The sequence below is a fragment of the Poecilia reticulata genome, chromosome 14, assembly GCF_904066995.2.
Source record: "Poecilia reticulata chromosome 14, P_reticulata-male-v2, whole genome shotgun sequence".
In the NCBI taxonomy this organism is placed as follows: Eukaryota; Metazoa; Chordata; class Actinopteri; order Cyprinodontiformes; family Poeciliidae; genus Poecilia; species Poecilia reticulata.
In genome coordinates, this window is record NC_088843.1 from 6,478,736 (window position 1) to 6,497,586 (window position 18,851).

The 18,851-nt window shown below is 39.2% G+C and overlaps 1 protein-coding gene across 4 annotated transcripts in view; it reads left to right on the plus strand.

The window, feature by feature from the left end:
• Positions 1-309: 309 nt before the first annotated feature.
• Positions 310-18,851, plus strand: part of dclk1a (doublecortin-like kinase 1a) — a 50,236-nt gene continuing 31,694 nt past the window's right edge. The window contains exons 1-4 of one of the 4 annotated variants that reach the window (XM_008427297.3): positions 310-697; positions 1,193-1,585; positions 3,239-3,588; positions 16,930-17,041. In XM_008427297.3, the coding sequence (XP_008425519.1) occupies positions 1,228-1,585; positions 3,239-3,588; positions 16,930-17,041 (820 nt within the window). In that variant the 5' untranslated portion in view covers positions 310-697; positions 1,193-1,227. The remainder of the gene's footprint in view (positions 698-1,192; positions 1,586-3,238; positions 3,589-16,929; positions 17,042-18,851) is intronic. The other 3 variants (XM_081615842.1, XM_008427299.3, XM_008427300.3) reach the window with 3 other exon arrangements.

Below are 18,851 nucleotides of genomic sequence, written 5' to 3' on the forward strand. Positions count from 1 at the left end.
CAATGTAAAACATAAAAAATAAAATCATTGCCAGTTATGCCAAATTCTTGATGGCAGTTGTTGCTGTCAAGGATGGCGCAAGTTATTTAATAATTTTTCCCCCCACAAATTATTAGGTTGGATTTTAAAACAATTACTCACTTTATGAATGAGATCTTCTGTTGAAAACTGTATTTTGTAATTTATTTAATACAGAACAATTTATTTGTTTAATTGAACACAGTTTCTTGTCAGGGTATGCTTTTGACTGAAAGTAAGTGACTCCCCCCAACGTCCCCGGGGCTGGCTGGCTGGCGAGGGGGACACGATCAGTTGCATCCCCTTCCACGAGTGTGTAGTGTGAGTTCGCATGGAAATGAGGGGGCGCGGGCGCCGAATGGAAATCACGACTGAGTGACGTGAAGATGTGGGAGTGGGGAGGAGAGAAAGAGAAAGAGAGAGGGGGTGGCTGGAGGAGAGAATGGGAGGGTAAGCAGCTGCTACCCAGTCAATTTTCAAACCAGTCACTGCCTCTTGATTATACACACGTTTTGTGTTGCCCGGCGGAGCATATCAACCGGACAACAAAGGACACTGCCACCATCCTAACTGCGACAAGCCCGCTGAACTCCAGCGTTTTCTTTTCGCATCTGCCTGGAAGTAGCGCATCAGCTCAGACTGGAGGTCACAGTGACAGAAGCGTTAATTGCTCGCGTTGGTAAGTCTGTCAGTGCGCAAAAAGTGATTGGTCATTTCTCTAAATTGACTTTTCCATACTTTGCTCCAAGTTGTGTAATCGTGACGTAAACATGCTGCTAGTGTGCATGATGTTGTGGGTAATGTGATTTAGGAGATGGATGAGGCTGATGTTTGTCCTGCTGAGCGCGCAGCTTCTGAGTATTTATTAATATTAATAAGTTAAATCGATTCGTGACTGTCGCTCTTCATCCAACTCAGACGCACCCTCAGACCCACGGGGATGGACGTCATGAAGCACCCTGTCCACTCCCTGCTTAACAGCACTTAATCCGTCATTAGTGGGTTATTTTGAGACAGCGCACCGGCGGCAGACACCGGCTGGCTGCTCAGTTCGCCTCTTCTGGCTTTATTTCGCACCTTTGTTGTTTGTTTTTATTTCCCCGATTTCCTCTGCAGTGAAAAGTTTCCATCACAGCCCTCTTCCCTCTCCCCCCCTTTTTTTTGTTCCCCCCAGACAGTACAGCCGTACTCGTCAGCTTAGGCAGCGAAATGGAGCTGGAGCATTTCGACGATCGGGACAAAGGTCAGAGGCACGGCCGGTCCAACGCTAAGATGAACGGGGTGCCTAGCCCCACGCACAGCGCCCACTGCAGCCTGTACCGGACCAGGACCCTGAAGACTCTGAGTGCCGAGAAGAGGGCCAAGAAAGTTCGCTTCTACCGCAACGGGGACCGCTACTTCAACGGGATCGTGTACGCCATCTCCTCAGATAGGTTCCGGACCTTTGACGCGCTGCTGGCCGACCTGACCCGCTCTTTGTCCGACAACGTCAACTTGCCTCAGGGGGTCCGAACTATCTACACCCTGGACGGCAAGAAGATCGCTAGTATTGATCAGCTGGTAGAAGGTAATAACAGGGGCGGAGATATAAGGGGGGCAGGGGGGGCGGCTGCCTCCCCCGAACCTGGCCGGATAGGGGCCCGGGTCTGGAGGGAGGGAGGAATGGTTTCAATGGTTTCAAGTCGCTTAAATGTCTGATTATAGACGGAAAAAGTGCGCCATCACCTGTTGAGAAAGGTGTATTTAATGTTAAAGTCAACAGTTTCAGTTTCGTCTCCCACCCCCCAGCCGCTGATGCACATGCATCAGCAGCTGGTGCCCGGTGATTGGCCCGCCCCCCGGCCCGACACTGACTTGTTCCGCTAGTGGGTAATGATGTTTTATTGCACTTTCAGAGCCGGCACAAGATTTAATAGGGCTCCCTAAACATAACAATCATCTCAGTTATTTGAGCTTGGAAAGTGTCCAGTCAACATGGACTCTTCAGGATAAAGTGTTCTAGAATGTCAAAGTTCAGATGTTTCTTTTCTGATTGTGGTTGCCATTTTCAGTGGACAACATTTCATTTAATTTGAACGGGGAAGGAGGGACGGACCTTTTAGTGCTTACATTATCTACAGAGAATATTATGTTAATTAATGAAACTCATAGCAGATAGTGCATTACATCTGACACTAGCTTAAAAATATTCCTCTAAATTGTTAATCGCTATCATTAATAATGACTTTAATTACATGTATCGAACCGTAAAACTGTTTTAGGTATAATTTATTTATTTAAATTAATAATTGAATAATAATTTTCTAAATTGTCATTTTAATTTATATAACATCATAAAAAAAGTCAAATTCCTATTAATTTGCTATGTGAAAAACAATATAGAGAACTTAAAGTTGCCTAATTCTTCATAAACTTGAATACAAATTACAAAAACAACAGCACAAAAAACTTCTGAGCTCAAAAATGTGTGAGAATTCAGCAGCTCTTTTTCCAGGGCCTCAAGTTGTGGCTGAGTTTGTGTATGAGTCAGGATGGCTCTGCATCTGTTTGGGAGTCAGTTTTACACTAAATAATCTAAAACATCTCTCATTCTTTCGTAAGGAGGAAACTCTTCATGACAGTGAGCCTCCGAGAAATCTGAGCTTGTCCAGCTCCCTTTCCTGATAAACTTTACATGAGGCTAACGTAACGGGGACATTCACTTAGACACAGGCTTGAATGGGAATTTCACAGTATAAAAACCTGAGTAAAAATGCCGCTGTTTCACTGTATTGGAGCTATTACATAAAATAAAGAAGATCTTGTTATTTGGCCTATTTCTTATTATCTTTGATGCATTGGCTAAAATACTGACAGTGATTAAATTTACTGGCTTATTGCAATATTAAACCATTTTGCTATTCTGCACACTACTTGGTCATTCTTTATTAAAAATTTAGGATTTACCCAATGGTTATAAATTAGGCTTTTTTTGTGGGCTGTGCTTCATAAAAAATCTGTTAAAACCAAAGTGTGTCATGCATTTGATGCCCATATGTCCAAACAGATGTACCCTTTGTTTCAAGTCAGATTATTTTTCTCGGGATCATTTCAGGATAATTTCTCTCTCATGGCTGTCAGTGCTAAAATGTCAGGAGAAGTGAAATAAGAAGATCAGTTGTTGAAATTAAACTCACTTTTTCATGTTTCGTCTTTTTCCAAATGTTTGTCTCTTTAACAGGTGAAAGCTACGTCTGCAGCTCCATTGAGGCCTACAAAAAGCTGGATTACACAAAAAACGTAAACCCCAACTGGTCAGTGAATGTCAAGGCCTCGTCCTCTTCATCCCGTGGGCCTCCGTCCCTGAGCTGTGCCAAAGCTTGTGCCTCAGACGGCCGCGAAGGCAAGGACTTCATCCGTCCAAAGCTAGTAACGGTGGTTCGAAGTGGAGTTAAGCCCCGCAAAGCCGTGAGGATCTTGCTGAATAAGAAAACGGCACACTCCTATGAGCAGGTTCTAACCGATATCACTGATGCCATCAAGCTCGACTCTGGGGTGGTGAAGAAAATCTACACGTTGGAGGGCAAACTGGTGAGTTTGCAGTATTTAAAGATTAATACACTTGCCCTAATATTCCTTGTGCCTTGCACCCAGGAGACATTTGTCTTTAAGCATCTCATGGTAATACATATTATTTAGTGAGATATATCATCTAGAGATAACAATGAACTTTTACTTTATTGTCCCTTGGAGGAATTGTTTTTCACATGTGTTTAACAGAGAAGGCAGTACAACTAGAAGTTCTTTGAGTAAATGGATGAAGTCCTGTTCTAGTGAAATTGTGGGAAACGCTTGTGTTGGTGAGTTTTGTCTAGTTTACAATAAAAACTTTGTTGACAAAACAGCTTGTTAGTTTTTGCTGGTTGTCGGGCTGATGATGTCATGTGTGTAGAGAGTGTTTTATAATGGACCAAGCACACAGCCCTGTGGTGCTCCAATGTTAATGGTCAGAGCAGGAGATGTGGTTGAATCCAATTGTACTTCTTATAGTTAGTTCCTCCCTACCCTAGTTGCCCATTGTAATTTGTGTACGAGCTTTTCTGATATGAAGCACAAGTATAAAATAGTAGCATGGTAGTCCATGACAGAGTTACTGTGTTTACTTAGTTTTATTGTGTTAGAACGGAAAACATTTTCTGTTTGCAGCAGCATTAGCTCTAAGTGTTTGACAAACAGTTCATGGCATTAGTTTTTTATGACTTTAATATCTCTATTTTAACATTTTATGCGTCTTTGCTTTGCTAATGCTGTGTTATTTTCTTTCTGCTATTCATTTGATGTATTTTAAGGCACTTTGGATTGCCTTGTGTATGAATGGTGATCTATAAATAAACTTGCCTTGTATTGAATAGGGACAGGATGGCTGTGTTGTACTGTGAGTATTTTTAGAAAAGGTTTGCTGAGTGGTGAGCTGATGCTGTTGTTTTTGTAGAATGTATTTAGGAATGGATTAAACACAGACACTGTGGTGCTCTGGTACTGATAGTGAAGGCAGCGGACTGGGTTGAGCACATCCACACTTCTTGCTGCCTGTTGCTCAGGAAATTGTGTAAATCAAACGCGTGGGGATGATAAGGTGGTACAGCTTCTGGAATACCAGTTGCTACTGAGTTGAGTTAAAGGCAAGACAGAAGTTCACAAGATGTATTCAGGAGAAATTATATTTAAATTATTCACCTTTATGCTCTTTTAAATTTTGGAGGCATCATTGGTTTGCTGTTTGAACTGACAATGGGGTTGAAAACTGAAACAAGGCAAAGTTTTTAAACTGCTGTTTGATTCTTCATCGGAGCTTGTTGCATATCTGCAGAAAGAGTTAGTCCACTGGCTGCTGCTTGAAGAGCGGAATTAAGACTTCAGAATGTCTAGATATTTAATGAGTACTCTTTCATTTTTCATTCCACACCTCCAATTTTATGGATACATCTAAATTTACAGTCAGAGCTGTGAACAGAACGAGTGACGCAGAGGTCAAGAGGAGGTAATGTTGAAAGAAATCCATGAATGGAGTCGTTCCCACGCTGCAGCGATGTGTGCAGATCATTGTCTCTAAACACAAAAATAAATCGGCGTCGAAAAAACAGTCCACCCACCAATTCAGCTCCTACTGTCTCAGAACGATGCATGTTTTCCTTACTGCATTGCTAAAATGAGAACTGGGTCTGCACTGCATCTGAATCATGTCAAACAAGCCTTCTTTCAAGCACATGTTGATGTTTGTGTGTATCCATAAGCAAAGGAAGAACACGTTGTCTCCCCCAGCATGTTGGCGTTTTATTCTTTCATATTTTTTTTTCCTGCTTGGATTCATGCCACCTGTCTCATGCATCAGCATTTTTTCTCTGTATTTTTGTCTGCTCCCCATTTCTCTGTCTGCCTCTTTTTAGGTGATGCTACAGCTCCAAGTTACTGAGTTTAATGACACTGAGCTGCTGTCATCCTGTCAGCAGCATTATTCTTGAAACAGACTGTGTTGGGCTTCTTGACATTTTGTGTTGTATGGCAAGAATTGGGTTGTAAATGACCAATTAGTGAATCATGCTCATGGAAACGCTCTTTGCTCTAGGATCTTTTTATGCTCAGTGACGCTTTTAGTAAGCTCTTACTTTCATGTCATTTCATCTCTGTCTGTTTAATGTTACGCTGTTAGCTCAGCAGGATCCTGACTCCAATTAGATTCTAGTACCAGCCAATGAAATCTGAGGATCAGGTTTTCCTAGAGAAACCTTCTGTTGGGGATTAAACTCACCACATTTGCATAATACCCACTAACGAGCAGTTTTCTTGGAGATTACACAATAAGTACTACTGTTGCTCCGTTCATCCCTCTGTGATTGGAAATGAGGCTGTTGTGGTGTGCTATTTTTAGACATGGTATTGATTGAACATGTAGGCATGGTAACACGCTCACTGCTAAATTGGCAGGGCTGGGCTGAGTGCAAATCCAGCTCCTCATTTCCATCTTTCCTTCTATGTTTGGCCTCTGGTTGGTGCGTGACGTAGTTTGAAAAACTGGAAAGTGGGCTGTGGGAGACAAAATGAAACGCAGGATTTGAATAGATGAATGAACTGTTCCAGAACTTATTTCCAAGTCATTTTGTCTACACAAGAAAATCTTGCAGAAGACCTGAATACTATAGAGTGAACTCATGAAAATTTTGTTATTTTGTATGCATGTTAGTCAAGTGTAAGTATCAGGATGACTTTGCTTTAGAAGCTAAATGAAATGCGTGTCTGGGTTTGTGCAACCACAAGCATATTTATGAGAATGTGTTTCTCTATATGTATGGACTTCTTTCATGAGCTGAACCACGTCAGTCAGTGAGCTTGCACAAAAGTAGGTTTCTGGGCCTGTCTGCCAGTAACGTCGAGTCCCAACAGAACTGCAAAGGAGCTTGAGCCTCTTACTTTCATTAACCCTGTAATGAGGCCAGAAACAGAGGGCATCAGGTTTGCATGCACTCTGTTATATAGGGATTGTTAGATGTGTTTTGGCTGCGGTACACTTTTCAGGTATATTTTTGTATTTAAAGTTGATGTTCTTCATTATTATTTCATGTGCAATCATTCTGTCAGTGGCATTTATTAAGCCTTGTTAGGATTGTAGAGTGGCAAAGCAATAAATCACTTACAGTGGCTCCAGATGGCTCTATACCTATGACCATATTCAGTTTCCTAATAATAAAACCTTTATATTTACTGTGATGTTGTAAGATCTTGGTGCTTTATTTTTTTTACAGTTTGTTTGATGATAAAATATGATTTATGGTGCTTCAAGTAGCTAGAACTACAATGGGCAATTTCTGTCTAACCTGACAAAATTTTAGCTACAAGGGCAGAATGCAAAGGCACATCACAGTTTTTAGGTTATTCTTATTTCCTTTGTGCTTCATAATATGTTATATTTTGTGTTGGTTCACAACATGCAATCCCAACAAAATACATTAATGTTTGTAGTTGTAGCCTGAAAACATCTGAACAAGTTCAAGGGGGTGTGAATACTTTTGTTCGGCAATGTGTAACACAATGGGAGCAAGTCTCTGTGAGTATCTGATACACTGTGCCGCCTCCTCTCTGCTGTGAGCTCTTACTCCTCTGTGATCATTTGGATATCTGTGTAATACGAGAATCTTGCTTCAGGAGCCTAGATCAGATTCCACCTCCAATACTAAATCCATCCAGTTTAGATTCTTCCCCTTCTTTTTGTGTAAGCACAACCTAACTGTTTTGAGCTTTGTTTTGCTAGTTTTTCAGAAAATTTAGTCTAGTTGCTAAGGAACTGGTTTACGTGCTGTTGAATTATCACAGTAGCACACCGGCATGACGTGGTCTGCACAGACTGATCATGACAATAGACGACCCGTAAGTGGCTTAGGACACGAACGTGGCCGGCGTATTAATACTTCTTAGCTCTGTTTACACACACAGGCACTATGGCAGACCCCACCTGCTGCCTCTGTCAGCATTTGTGTGCCTCATGCATATTCGATGTGTAACACAGACCTTTCACTGCATTCATTTAGATTTTGCCAAAAGAAGCATGAAGTGATGCCATAGCTTTATCTCCAGCACATCTTAGCCAACTGGGCTATAGCCCATCTTAGCCCAGTTGGCTAAGATGTGCTTTGATTGTAGCACATCTTAGCCTGTTTTCTTCCTTATTGAATAAAGAAGAAAACATCCAAATACAAATTCATACAAATGCAAATAAAAATAAATATGCCTGTGTTCCTTAATAGTTTTATATATTTAGCAGTGTTGACCAGTCACAACTTAGTTCACTTTGGGTATATTTGAGTAGTGTTTGTCAAACTTGTCCTTTGGTATCTTCTACCTAATAACTTAATAGCCTTAATAACGTTTTAGAATTTGAATCGATTTGATCATTCCTTCAATATTCCTCAAATGCACACTGTAATTTTAATATAACCAATTTTTTTGCGTCTTGTGTTATGCAATGCTAAATGCTGACACTAATGCACTGATTATGCTGGCCATGTTAATTCTTCATATGATTTAAAGAGTCCACTCCTATTATCAAGGATACAGTTCTGCTATGTATTTTCCTGCACATTAAATGACCCAGTTTTAATGCAGGTGTTATGTGGGAGAGAAATGAGGAAGAGCAACTTGTTCACAATCTGCAGTGCAGCTCTCACGTCTTAAACTGCATTGCTGGCACCATTCTCTCCTTGCTGGCAAGACCATGCAGCTTTTATTTCCCTCCTCTGGTTTCTTTGCATTCTGACAATTTTTAATCTCATGTTAAGATTTTCCCCTATGGAAAGAATTTTATTTTGGCATTTCCATCTGCTGTCTGTGCAACATATTTAAATGCTGAACAAATTACATTACTGCTTCAGTCATTCACCTTCCTTATTTTGCTATAATTTATTGTATAGCAATGAGGATTGATTTGTAAAATCAAGTCTTATGAACTTCCTTCCATAATTTATTTTAGTTTATCCTCTGTTAATCTTTTTTCCAACTCTGTAGAACTACAGAGAAGGGCTGCAACAGAGTTACCCAAAGAACCTTCATATTACGTCAGAATTATGTGAAAATTATCTCACCTTCATGTCTAAGCATTTATCTGCTTTTCATCCTCAGTTTTTTAGGCGTGTCGATGGTGTCACAGTTCTGCGTTGCATGAGTGGGAAAAGTGCATCTGCTCTTTCAGATCTGCTGAATCACAGCCACTCGTTGTAGTGCATGTGTGTGAGGGGGTGTGTAGGTATTTCTCTGCGAGTATGAGCAGGTATGTAATGTATCAGCACTGCTCTAAGTGCAAGTTGACAAAGTTTGAATTTTTTTTCTTTTTTTTGAAGAATTTTGGGAGAATACTGTTGCTTCTGTTAGTAAACAAGTTATTTCAAGCATCTTTTTTTTCAGCAAAGTTGATTTCATGTTTGGCTTTCTCTCTGACTCAGTGACTGAGCTTTTCGTGTGTGTCTCTGTCTGCCTGTGAAGAGTCACTGTAGCAGATTGGAGCTCTGGTCGTACAGTCAGAGGATCTGTTGCCAAGTTAGGATCGATGGCAGACGTTTGTAGCACCGGCAGACTGGGGAGAACTCAGTCACATCGCAAGTTCAGATGCACACACACACACACACACACACACACACACACACACACACACACACACACACAGTTTCAGTGTATTTGTATGGTAGAAAGCTGTGTTCCAGCTCTATGCTGTTAGTTGCATAAAGAACACATAGACATCTCTGAGCTGTCAGACTGAACTGAATAATGCTCTCTCCTTCTGAAAATTAAAGATTAATACAATAACTGTAACAATGCGTCACCACAGTTGGCTGCAGCCTAACTAACCAGTTAACGTCAGATGTGTTTTACTCTATAAAAAAGAAAACGGCAAAAACTGATTATTACTGATTATTGTTGAGAGTCTGTCAGAAAAAAAAACAAATAAAACACATTTGAAATCTGCTACTAGGCAATTTTATATTTATTCCGTTTCTCTTTAGGTCTGTGTATAAAAACTTAGAATGTATAAATGTTATAGATAACAATATATTAACCAGATTATTGAGTCAATAAACATTGAAACATGATATGTCTTTTTTTGTTTACTGTAAAATCATAGTCACATTTTATCCCAATTTCCCCACATTAAAGCATCACCCTTAATGAAAAAAAACCCACACAATTTGAGATGATTTCTGGACATGGTCTAATCAGTTTCCAGACTGAAACTGCAGCAGAAATCGAAACTCAGGGCTTCTCATCCAACATTAGCGTCTGACCTCACCAATACACTTTTGAACAAGATGTACAAATAATCCCATATCTTCATCCCTAAACCTTCAAGACAGCAATCCTAGAAAAGCTGAAGCTGAAATAACAGCAAAGTTTGGGCCACCTTTGTATGGACAGGAAAATAAGTAATATCGTGCCAGTGTGTTGTAAATTTTGCATGCAAAGTATGATTTCCTGTCATCCACTGCAATATTAGTTGTTTATATTATAGATGTTGGAACATACGTTTATACTGTGTAATTCTTTGTTACTAGATTCCAAGTGTCAGGAATTCTCACTTTGCGTTCCAGTAACATATTCAACCTGTTGGATTGAGTTTCTTTGTAGTTGATGCTCACATCTGACCCTAAGATGGTGAAGGTCACACAGAAGTGGGGAAAAAGGGGCTTTGTTGTTGCTGATAATGTCATCCCAAAATGTAACTATAATATTTCTATGACATTGCTTTTTAAAATTTTGAAAAAGAAATATTGCACTTTTCTTAAACTACTAGATGGTTTTACTGGCACTACCTCCCTTTTCATATAAGGGATGAATATGTCGGTTTGTTTCAGAAGTAGTGTGAAATAATTGGTGGAGAAAACTGGTAATAGGCTGACAGGACGTGCAGCCGAAATGTATAGAAGGCAGCAAAGATAATTGTTCGACGCATAAGATGAAGTCATATTCAGGCTGTGTGTCCCTGAGAAAGCAGTAGAACTTTCGTTTCCTTTTTTTTTCCTTTTTTTAATCAGAGCTGCCAAATGATGTGTTTTAACACATGGAGGGTGGGGAGATGCTGTCACATTTAATAAAGAAAAAAAATCACAGCTCCATCAGAAACTTTTCCTCTCCCTCCCACCATGTGGTGAACAGAAGTGGTTACATAAGGTGTTATGCAACAGAGCAGCCAGCCTGGCAGGCATCTGCTGGTTTGAGGTGAACACAGTTAACTGGCCTCTTGTCACCGCTCCTGTTTGTCTTTCTCACTCTTCCTGACCTCTACTGCTTCCCGAAATTAATCATTTCTCATTTCGTGGCAGGTGTCTGATGAAACGTGACCGTTCAGTCTGGGCTCTGCTAATTAAACAGCAGTGATGTGTAAATTTGGCTTCTGAGGTGCTTTGTTCTCGCCTCCTACCTTTGTGAAATTGAGTTTTAGCCAGTGTTCCCTTTTTCAGATGACAGATGATCTTGACCCTAAAATATCAATCAAATTTTTCCTGTTTTGTGTTTTCTACGCAAAACAAGGGAGAACAAAGACTGTGAAAATAAACTCTCAAAATGAGAAAAGAACTGAACTAGAACTAATGGCCTGAACAAAGGGGAACATTTAATTTGTGTAGCAAAGACTTCAAAATATATAAATTCTCTTTGATAAGCATGAAAAATTATGAAAAAATGACAGATAGATTGATAGACAGGTAGATGCTGGCCCTTTTAGCTTGCAACTGTGATTCCAGGACCATGGAGAGCTCCACTGATCTAAGCTTCTTTGGCAGAACACAGCAGCAGCTCATCCCTCCAAACTGTGGTATTTCTGTGGGCTGGATTACGCTGCCCTCACCATGTCCTCTGTGTAAACACTGTAAGTCTATTGTGGTGGAAGAATATTGGAGGTTGAGTTCTGGCTTTGCAGCAACCTGTTAGATTCTGCTTCTAACAGATTATGCAGGAATTCTGCTGAATTGGTCCATTTTTTTATTATATTACTTCTCTAACAAGTAACATATCAAAAAACATGTCCTTGAAATGTCAGCACTCCATATTTAAGTATAATGTAAGAGACATGATGACCCCGAAGCTCAAAATTAAACAAAAGCTGCAAGGACACTATTAAACCTTTTAGAAAACAAGTTTACAGTCACCGTTTTGGTAAATCTTAAACTGAACAAAACATAATTTCACAATAAGACTTTTATTTTTGCTTGTTTTATGTGTTATTTCAGAGTTTGCTTTAGTTGTCTTCACATTTAAGACGCAGCAGTAATTAGTTTCATATTGTTTTGCTATGGTGAGGCTGTCAGAAGTGGTAACGTAAAACCTGAGGAGCTGGGAGATGACTGCTCAAGTAAGACCTGCCATATGACACGCAAGACAAGAATAGCTGATGTAAATGTGCAGAACAAGAAGCGCTGTCACTAATCATTTGTTCTTAGCTGCTGATTTGCTATAACTGCAACTGAGCAAGACAGCCTGTCTCAGAGATCTAGATCACTGGGTGGCTCCGATATGAGCTGCGCGTGAATCTTGCAGTGGTGTTTAATAAATTTTTTTTTTAAAAAGTGTAAAACATAAACTGTATCTGGCAAACTAAGCAAATAGAACAAACCACTATGGCTGCTGAAAGCTAAACCTCTGCTTCAAGTCTTCTACATCCAGAACACAGGATTGACTTGTATTTTCCTCCATCTATTTTCAAATGAAACACGACCCACTGTCCTGTCCGTCCCAAAGAAAAGCCTCCCGAATCCCCACACCATGATGCTGCCACCGTCATGTTTCACCCTGACAATGACATTATCAGTGACATGCAGTTATAGTTTTCTGTAGATGTTCTAAGCTGCAAGTTAAAAATGGGTCTTTTCTTATAGGTTTGTTTTTAAATGTTTTTCTTCCTTCAGAAAGTGAGTGTAACTCTCACACGTTGACTCCACTCATTCAATAGGTGATTACTTACAATTGATTGCACTGAATTTTGTTCAAGTGTATCAGCGTAAAAGGGACTCAAAATTAATTTCTTTCCACCACTTTAATATGCACAAGTTTACATTGGTCAGTCGAATAAAATCAAGGGGTGTTAATACTTTTACAAGGTGCTGTACTTTATGCCCACATATTTTCTTTGAACAAGATGAGATATAGTGGTGCTTACTTAGTTCACAGTTTAAAGCATCTTGTTTTTCATCTGCTTTTGCTCAGTCACTGGATCTGCATGTTATTCATAGTGAATGTGTTTAAAATACATTCCTCTTTCCCACATCCTTTTATCAGCACTGCTGTGTTTCAAGACAATCTTTAATCTTTTGTAACCTGATTTAAAAAAAAGTCACTTAATATCAGAAATTCAGTCCATGGACTCTTTTGCTTCTGGTAAATTGTTGTTTCCTTCCATGTCTTATAGGTAAACAGCGCCACCATGTGGTGTTGTTTGTCCAGCTGTGGTAATGATTTCTGTAATTGTTCAGCAAATTCTATTTTTTACAGCACTAGAGTTGCTAAACAAGCTAAATAACTAGTTACTAACTATTTATAAAAGCATAAATTATTTTTGTGTTTTTGTTTGTTTAGTAGACGAAAACAAGTAGCAGAAACAGAAGAGAGAACTAACAGAATTGTAGTTTTGTGATTTGAACACTAGGTGGCAGCACACTAATAACATCAAAACGACTAGCATTCATTATTTCTGCAAATGGCCTTTTATGAAGAAGGTGATGACTACAATTTTGCAATATCACACTTCGCTTGTTCTGTCTTATTCTGGATTTGTATGCATTTTTTGTATTGTAGCCATTGAAATGTATGTATAGAGTGTAAACTGTGCAGTCAGTCGTGTGTGTAATGGACAGCACGGAGAAAGAGACTGGTTATGAAATTACCCCTCTTCACACCACTCTGCCCCTGTTTTTTGTTCTGTTTATTTCATCCTGTCCTTGTTCCTGAAAGTGGCCCATGTTGTTGCCCACTACTTCTCTGTAGGAACAGAGAACCAGATACATCAAAGATGCTTGTTTTGTCATCTAGCACAATGAGGGGCTCAGAACTGCAGTCAGAAACAGATCTCCCCTGTTGTGGTTTTTTTTCTTCTTCTTCCATTTTTCTTGTTCTGTATTTGCTTTTGGTTTAACTCTGGGGAGTTGGAGATTTGATTTCTCTTTCCACTTTTATATGATATGTTTCCCTCTGCTCTCCTTCATTGGCTGTGCTTTCTTGTGAGCACAACGGTTTAAAAAAAGAGGTATTGCATAAGGGTTTCAGCATAACCAGGCCATGCGAAGCATGGATGCATTCATGTGGGGATTTTTATGAATGACATAGTTCTGCTGGGTACAATACTCAGAGTAGCTAAAATATGAATGATGGCACTCTGTTATCTCTGCCTGCACATTGTGCAATAAAGTGGCACATGGCCTGCATGCATCTATGGCCAAAGGACATTACTGCCATGGAAACCATATTTTTTCACGCCCCTCTGTTGTTCACAGTTTGTTCTCCTGTCCTGCTCATCAGCATAAAGGTGTCACCATAGATAGCTTTTCTTCTTCTTCTGAACTCTGCTTTATATCGCCATCCTACTACTAATGTTTTTTGACGCTGCCAGGAGCTGATTAAATTTATCCTGAGGGGTAAATAATTTAATTAGAATTTAAATAATGCACAGATCTAATCAACTAATTGGAGTTCATTTTTAAATGGTGTGAGCAACATTTACCTATTTTTATTTCTTGAACATTGTATCTGTTTTATTTCGAATGATATTTACTGACATTTCTTTACACAAATAACTTTAAACCATTCAATAATAATAATAATAATAAAATATGTACAAAGAAAATGGCAGAAATAACCAAAGTAAATACAGTTATCACGGCTATTCTGGCCTTATGTTAAAAGTAAATGTCCCCTAAACTTCAAAAGTATTTATGCCGCCCTGGATGAAACAGCTATTGTCAGGTATTTGCAAGTCTTTGACATCACTGTGGAGGAATTTTGACAAACTATTCTTTTCTGAATTGCTTGAATTCATTCAGACTATATGATTTTCCTTGAGCTGCCAGTTTAAGATCAAATTGCAGCAATCTAATCAGAATTAGATTTGGACTTTAACTAGGGGCCCCCAAAATTAAACTTTTGACCTTGTGGATATGTTTTTAATGTGGATTTACAGTAATAGGCTAAGTAATGGTCAGGAAGGCTCACCACTACCATCATTCTGATAGATGTCAGTGACTTTGTTTCATAACTCTTCTTGGATTTATTTAAATCTGAGTGTAATGTGTAGGTTTTTGAGATCATTTAGCTTTCTTCATGCTGCCAGACGGTCCTGATTAAGTGATTTTTTTTTAAATCTATAGGTCTGGCACTAATCAGGCACTAATGTGGCTTGTGAAAATGATGATTCAAATTGTAAACACTCTGTCACCGCACTTTATATACCCTTTGTACAGCCATGTTATATAACGGCTTTATATAGAGGTATGATCTATGCTTTAAAAAAATCTAAGAAAGTGAAAAAACTGCAAAGTTCTGAAATTGTTTGAACAACAACATTAATCTGATAGTTGTTGTGGTTTTTATTTCCTGTTCTCTGGGTCCAAGAAATGCTATCGTTCATAGGAAATGAATAGAACGCTGAAATAATACGACATATTACCTAAGAAGCATATCTGTCTGAAAGTTTTTCATCAGTATCGGCACTTTTGGGAAACATTAGCAGCGTCAGAGTCTGTATCATTGTTATGTTTTTGGGAAGTGGAGACGCTCGGCCCTGAAATCATCAGAACTCTGTCAGGGGACATCAGGGAACAAAGCAATATGCAATCTGTTATGAAACAAGAGTGTAATTTCCTTTCATGTTTACTTGTGCAGCAGCGCTCATCCTCATTCTGTCTGAGGCCGAATGCATGAACACACTCGGAAATACACACACACACGGTGCGGGATTTGAAAAGTTATTGGGAAATAATGCATGCTTAGAAGACAGTTTGTGTCAGAGTGTTTGATTTAAAGCTCCTTCCTTATCTCACTCATGCCTTGTTTAAGGGATAAAACGGTCTCCTTATATTCTCATACTCATCACATACCATCAAACTTTCTTTTATCAGACCCCTTTCTCCTGCCTATGCAGTACTTTGCCGGTGATGCCATTACATAAGCTTTGACTTTATTTTGGGGGCTCTAGTTTGCGGGCAGATGAGAATCTAAATAGATTCTTGGATATTAATTGCTCTGAAAATGCAATAACAGTTGTTTTGTGTTTATGTGTTTTCTCCAGGCGGTGCTACACATCCGAGCAGCTTAAGCTGTAATAGCTCTTAATAGGTTTTGTGGCGAGAAATTTGTCATGGCAGATGAACTGTTGCCATCTCATAAAGAGTGTTTCTGACTGTAATGTTGCCAATGCATGAGATATAATTTAGAATATTGGTGGCTTGAGGCTCAAATGTGATGGTTTGACCTGAAGTGTGTAATTAACTCAGTTGAGTAAATCATTCAGAGTTTAGATCAGTTTCATTCTCTACCCTTTTCAGATTGATTCCTCTCATTCTGACTTTTCAACCGCAACACAAGAATGCATTTGGAAATTAAAAAGCCGCAAAATCCATCTAGTAATGATCAGCTGGGTATGTTTATTGTAGCAACTTGCAAATAATGTGTATAATAACAATTATTCATCATATACTACATTAATGAATCCTTCTTTCCAGAGGAGGTTCCTGTGATTTGTAAGTTTGCATTTAAATGGATGCTGTCAGCTGGTATAAACTGCACAGTATGGAGTCTGTCAAAGAGCGACAGTGAGTCATTAAGACTGAGTCAGATGTGAATTTAGTCACTTATGTTCCTATTAGACAGTGATCTTGTTATTTTAATGTCCTCTCTCCTGGAAGTCCATTATGTTTACTCGCATTATATATTTTTTTCTCATGTGATTTATTTATTCCTATTTATAGGATGCAAGAATTATGGGAAGAGAACCTCCCACTTGCTTCTCTGGGTGTCTGGTTTACATGCCGCTGCACATCAGCAAATTGCAACTTAGCAAGGTCTTATTATAGTTACCAACAGGCTGATAAACAGCGAAGAACTGCTGCGTGCGCCGACAACAAACACAAACAGACAACCTGGGCGATCTTTGTTAGTCTCCTGAAGCTTGGTTAATGTGATGTTTCCACCAAAACATAAAACGTTCAGTTTTTGCTTGAAGAAATCGAATTTGGACTGTGTCACTAAAAAGCCATTATTTTAAAATTTGTCAGACCTTGTAGAGAATATTTCTTTGCAGGAACAGCTCTGATTGCAGAAAGCAGCAGCTGCTGTACATTCTGCTTGGCGCTCTGGATTAAACAGTGTTGCTAAAATACCAACTCACATGTCTGTCTTGACTTCTAGGTTGCATGCCTGCAGGACTTCTTTGGTGAGGAGGATATTTTTGTGGCCTGTGGACCAGAGAAGTTCCGCTACCATGACGACCTGATGTTGGATGAGAGTGGTAAGGGAAAAGGTGCTCTACGAAAATTTTCATTGTTTCTTGCTGAAGTTACACACTCAGAATTATACAACTTGGTCAACAATACAGTCACATACAGTATTTGTTGATAGCGATACATTTTTTGCAATAAAAATTGGGCCATCCTAGAAAAGAGATATTGATGTGATTCTCAGAAACCTGCTCAGCTCCTCAGCTGTGTCGCACATGTTCCTTTAGCTACCTTTTGTCATACATGAACGCCAGTTTGAAAAATCCACTTTTTCTTTTATGCTTTATTTTGGTTTACCACATTAAATCCTGATAAAACACAGACAGAATGTAAACATTTCCGATGTATATAAAGAGCTTTGCAAGACACTAAATGCTTTGCGTACAAGCAGAATGGATGTACTGACACATTTATTCTTTATGTGTTTGTATCTCCTTGAGTTGTCCTTTTTTGCATTTTAAGAGTCAGACCAGAAGGAGATGTGCTACAGATTTCCCTGCATGTGTTATATGCATTCTTTTCAGCATTCGAATCACTCATTCACAATGGGAACCAGAGGGGAAGCAAACATTCAGTCACATAAAAAGCAGTTATCTGAATCCTTTCAGGGTCTGTTGATCTAATTAAATGAAGAACAAGCTATAATTACGGAGAAGCATAAACTGATTAGTACAATCTAACACAACAACATTCTCTGGAAATGTATTGCCACTAGCAAGTGGCAGGAAACGGCCTCCTTAAATACAAACATTTACCATGGGATGTGACTGCTGTGATTAATGAACCTGATGTAAAATCCATCTGCTTTGACTATCGCTTCATTTCCTGAAGGACTGCCATCTTTCTGCTTCAGGTTACGAAAGAAATTAAGTCCGTGCTGCGATGTGTGCTGATCCTTCTTTTCTTAACCCTCCTCTTGTCTCCTGTTCTTGTCTCACCTCTTACAACCCTGCTCCCTTTCTTTCCATCTTACCATCACGGCCCACTGAGGATACGCTCTGTCCTCACTTCACCCATCTGTGATTTGCTGTCTGCTTCTCCTTCTGTTGCCATTTAGTGCTCATCTGTATTCTTTCCCTCCTCTGCTCCCACATGAATCAGTTTGTGTTGGCTTTTGTTCAAATTTTATTCTGTACATTTGTCTAATTTGTAGCCCTTTATTCACCGAATAAAGTCCATCCAACCTGAGTCTCCAGCCATCCACCCCTTTTCATTATTCTTTCTTTTTTTTCACACCATTTTTTCTCATTTCATTTCCAAATCATAATACTTACCTGAATCCATTAGCCAGTCTTCCTTTGGTGACCTTCTTCCCTCTTGAGAAAACCCACAAAGCAACCACCCACATGCAGCAGTGGGGGTTTTATGGTTTTGAATTTGTATTATCTGGAATTACTCATAATTATCTCCAGAAGTGGTGATCTTAGCAGTCAGTCTACTTCTTACTGTATCTTTCTGATTAAACATTCCTTCTTTTCAATGTTGGCATCAGTAGTAAAGATGGAACATACAGGTAGAGCACGCATCTCTACCGTTGCCCTCATGTTAATGTTTAAAAAAGAGCATGAATCTTTTTTTTATACTGGATGGAGTCAGATTTTATATAATAACACATTCTTAAAGAAACAAAACTATCTGTCTGAATGAACAAAAATATGTCTTATAATTGTAAAAAAAACAATTAATCATGATATGGAGACCCATTTTTCTGTGCTTCATTATGAGCTTTGGAGATTTCCTCTCTCTTTTTATCATCAGAAGACAACCTGAGTAAACACAAAATGCAGTTTTCAAATTATGATTACATTTATTAGCTATCCAAAGCAACTTGCT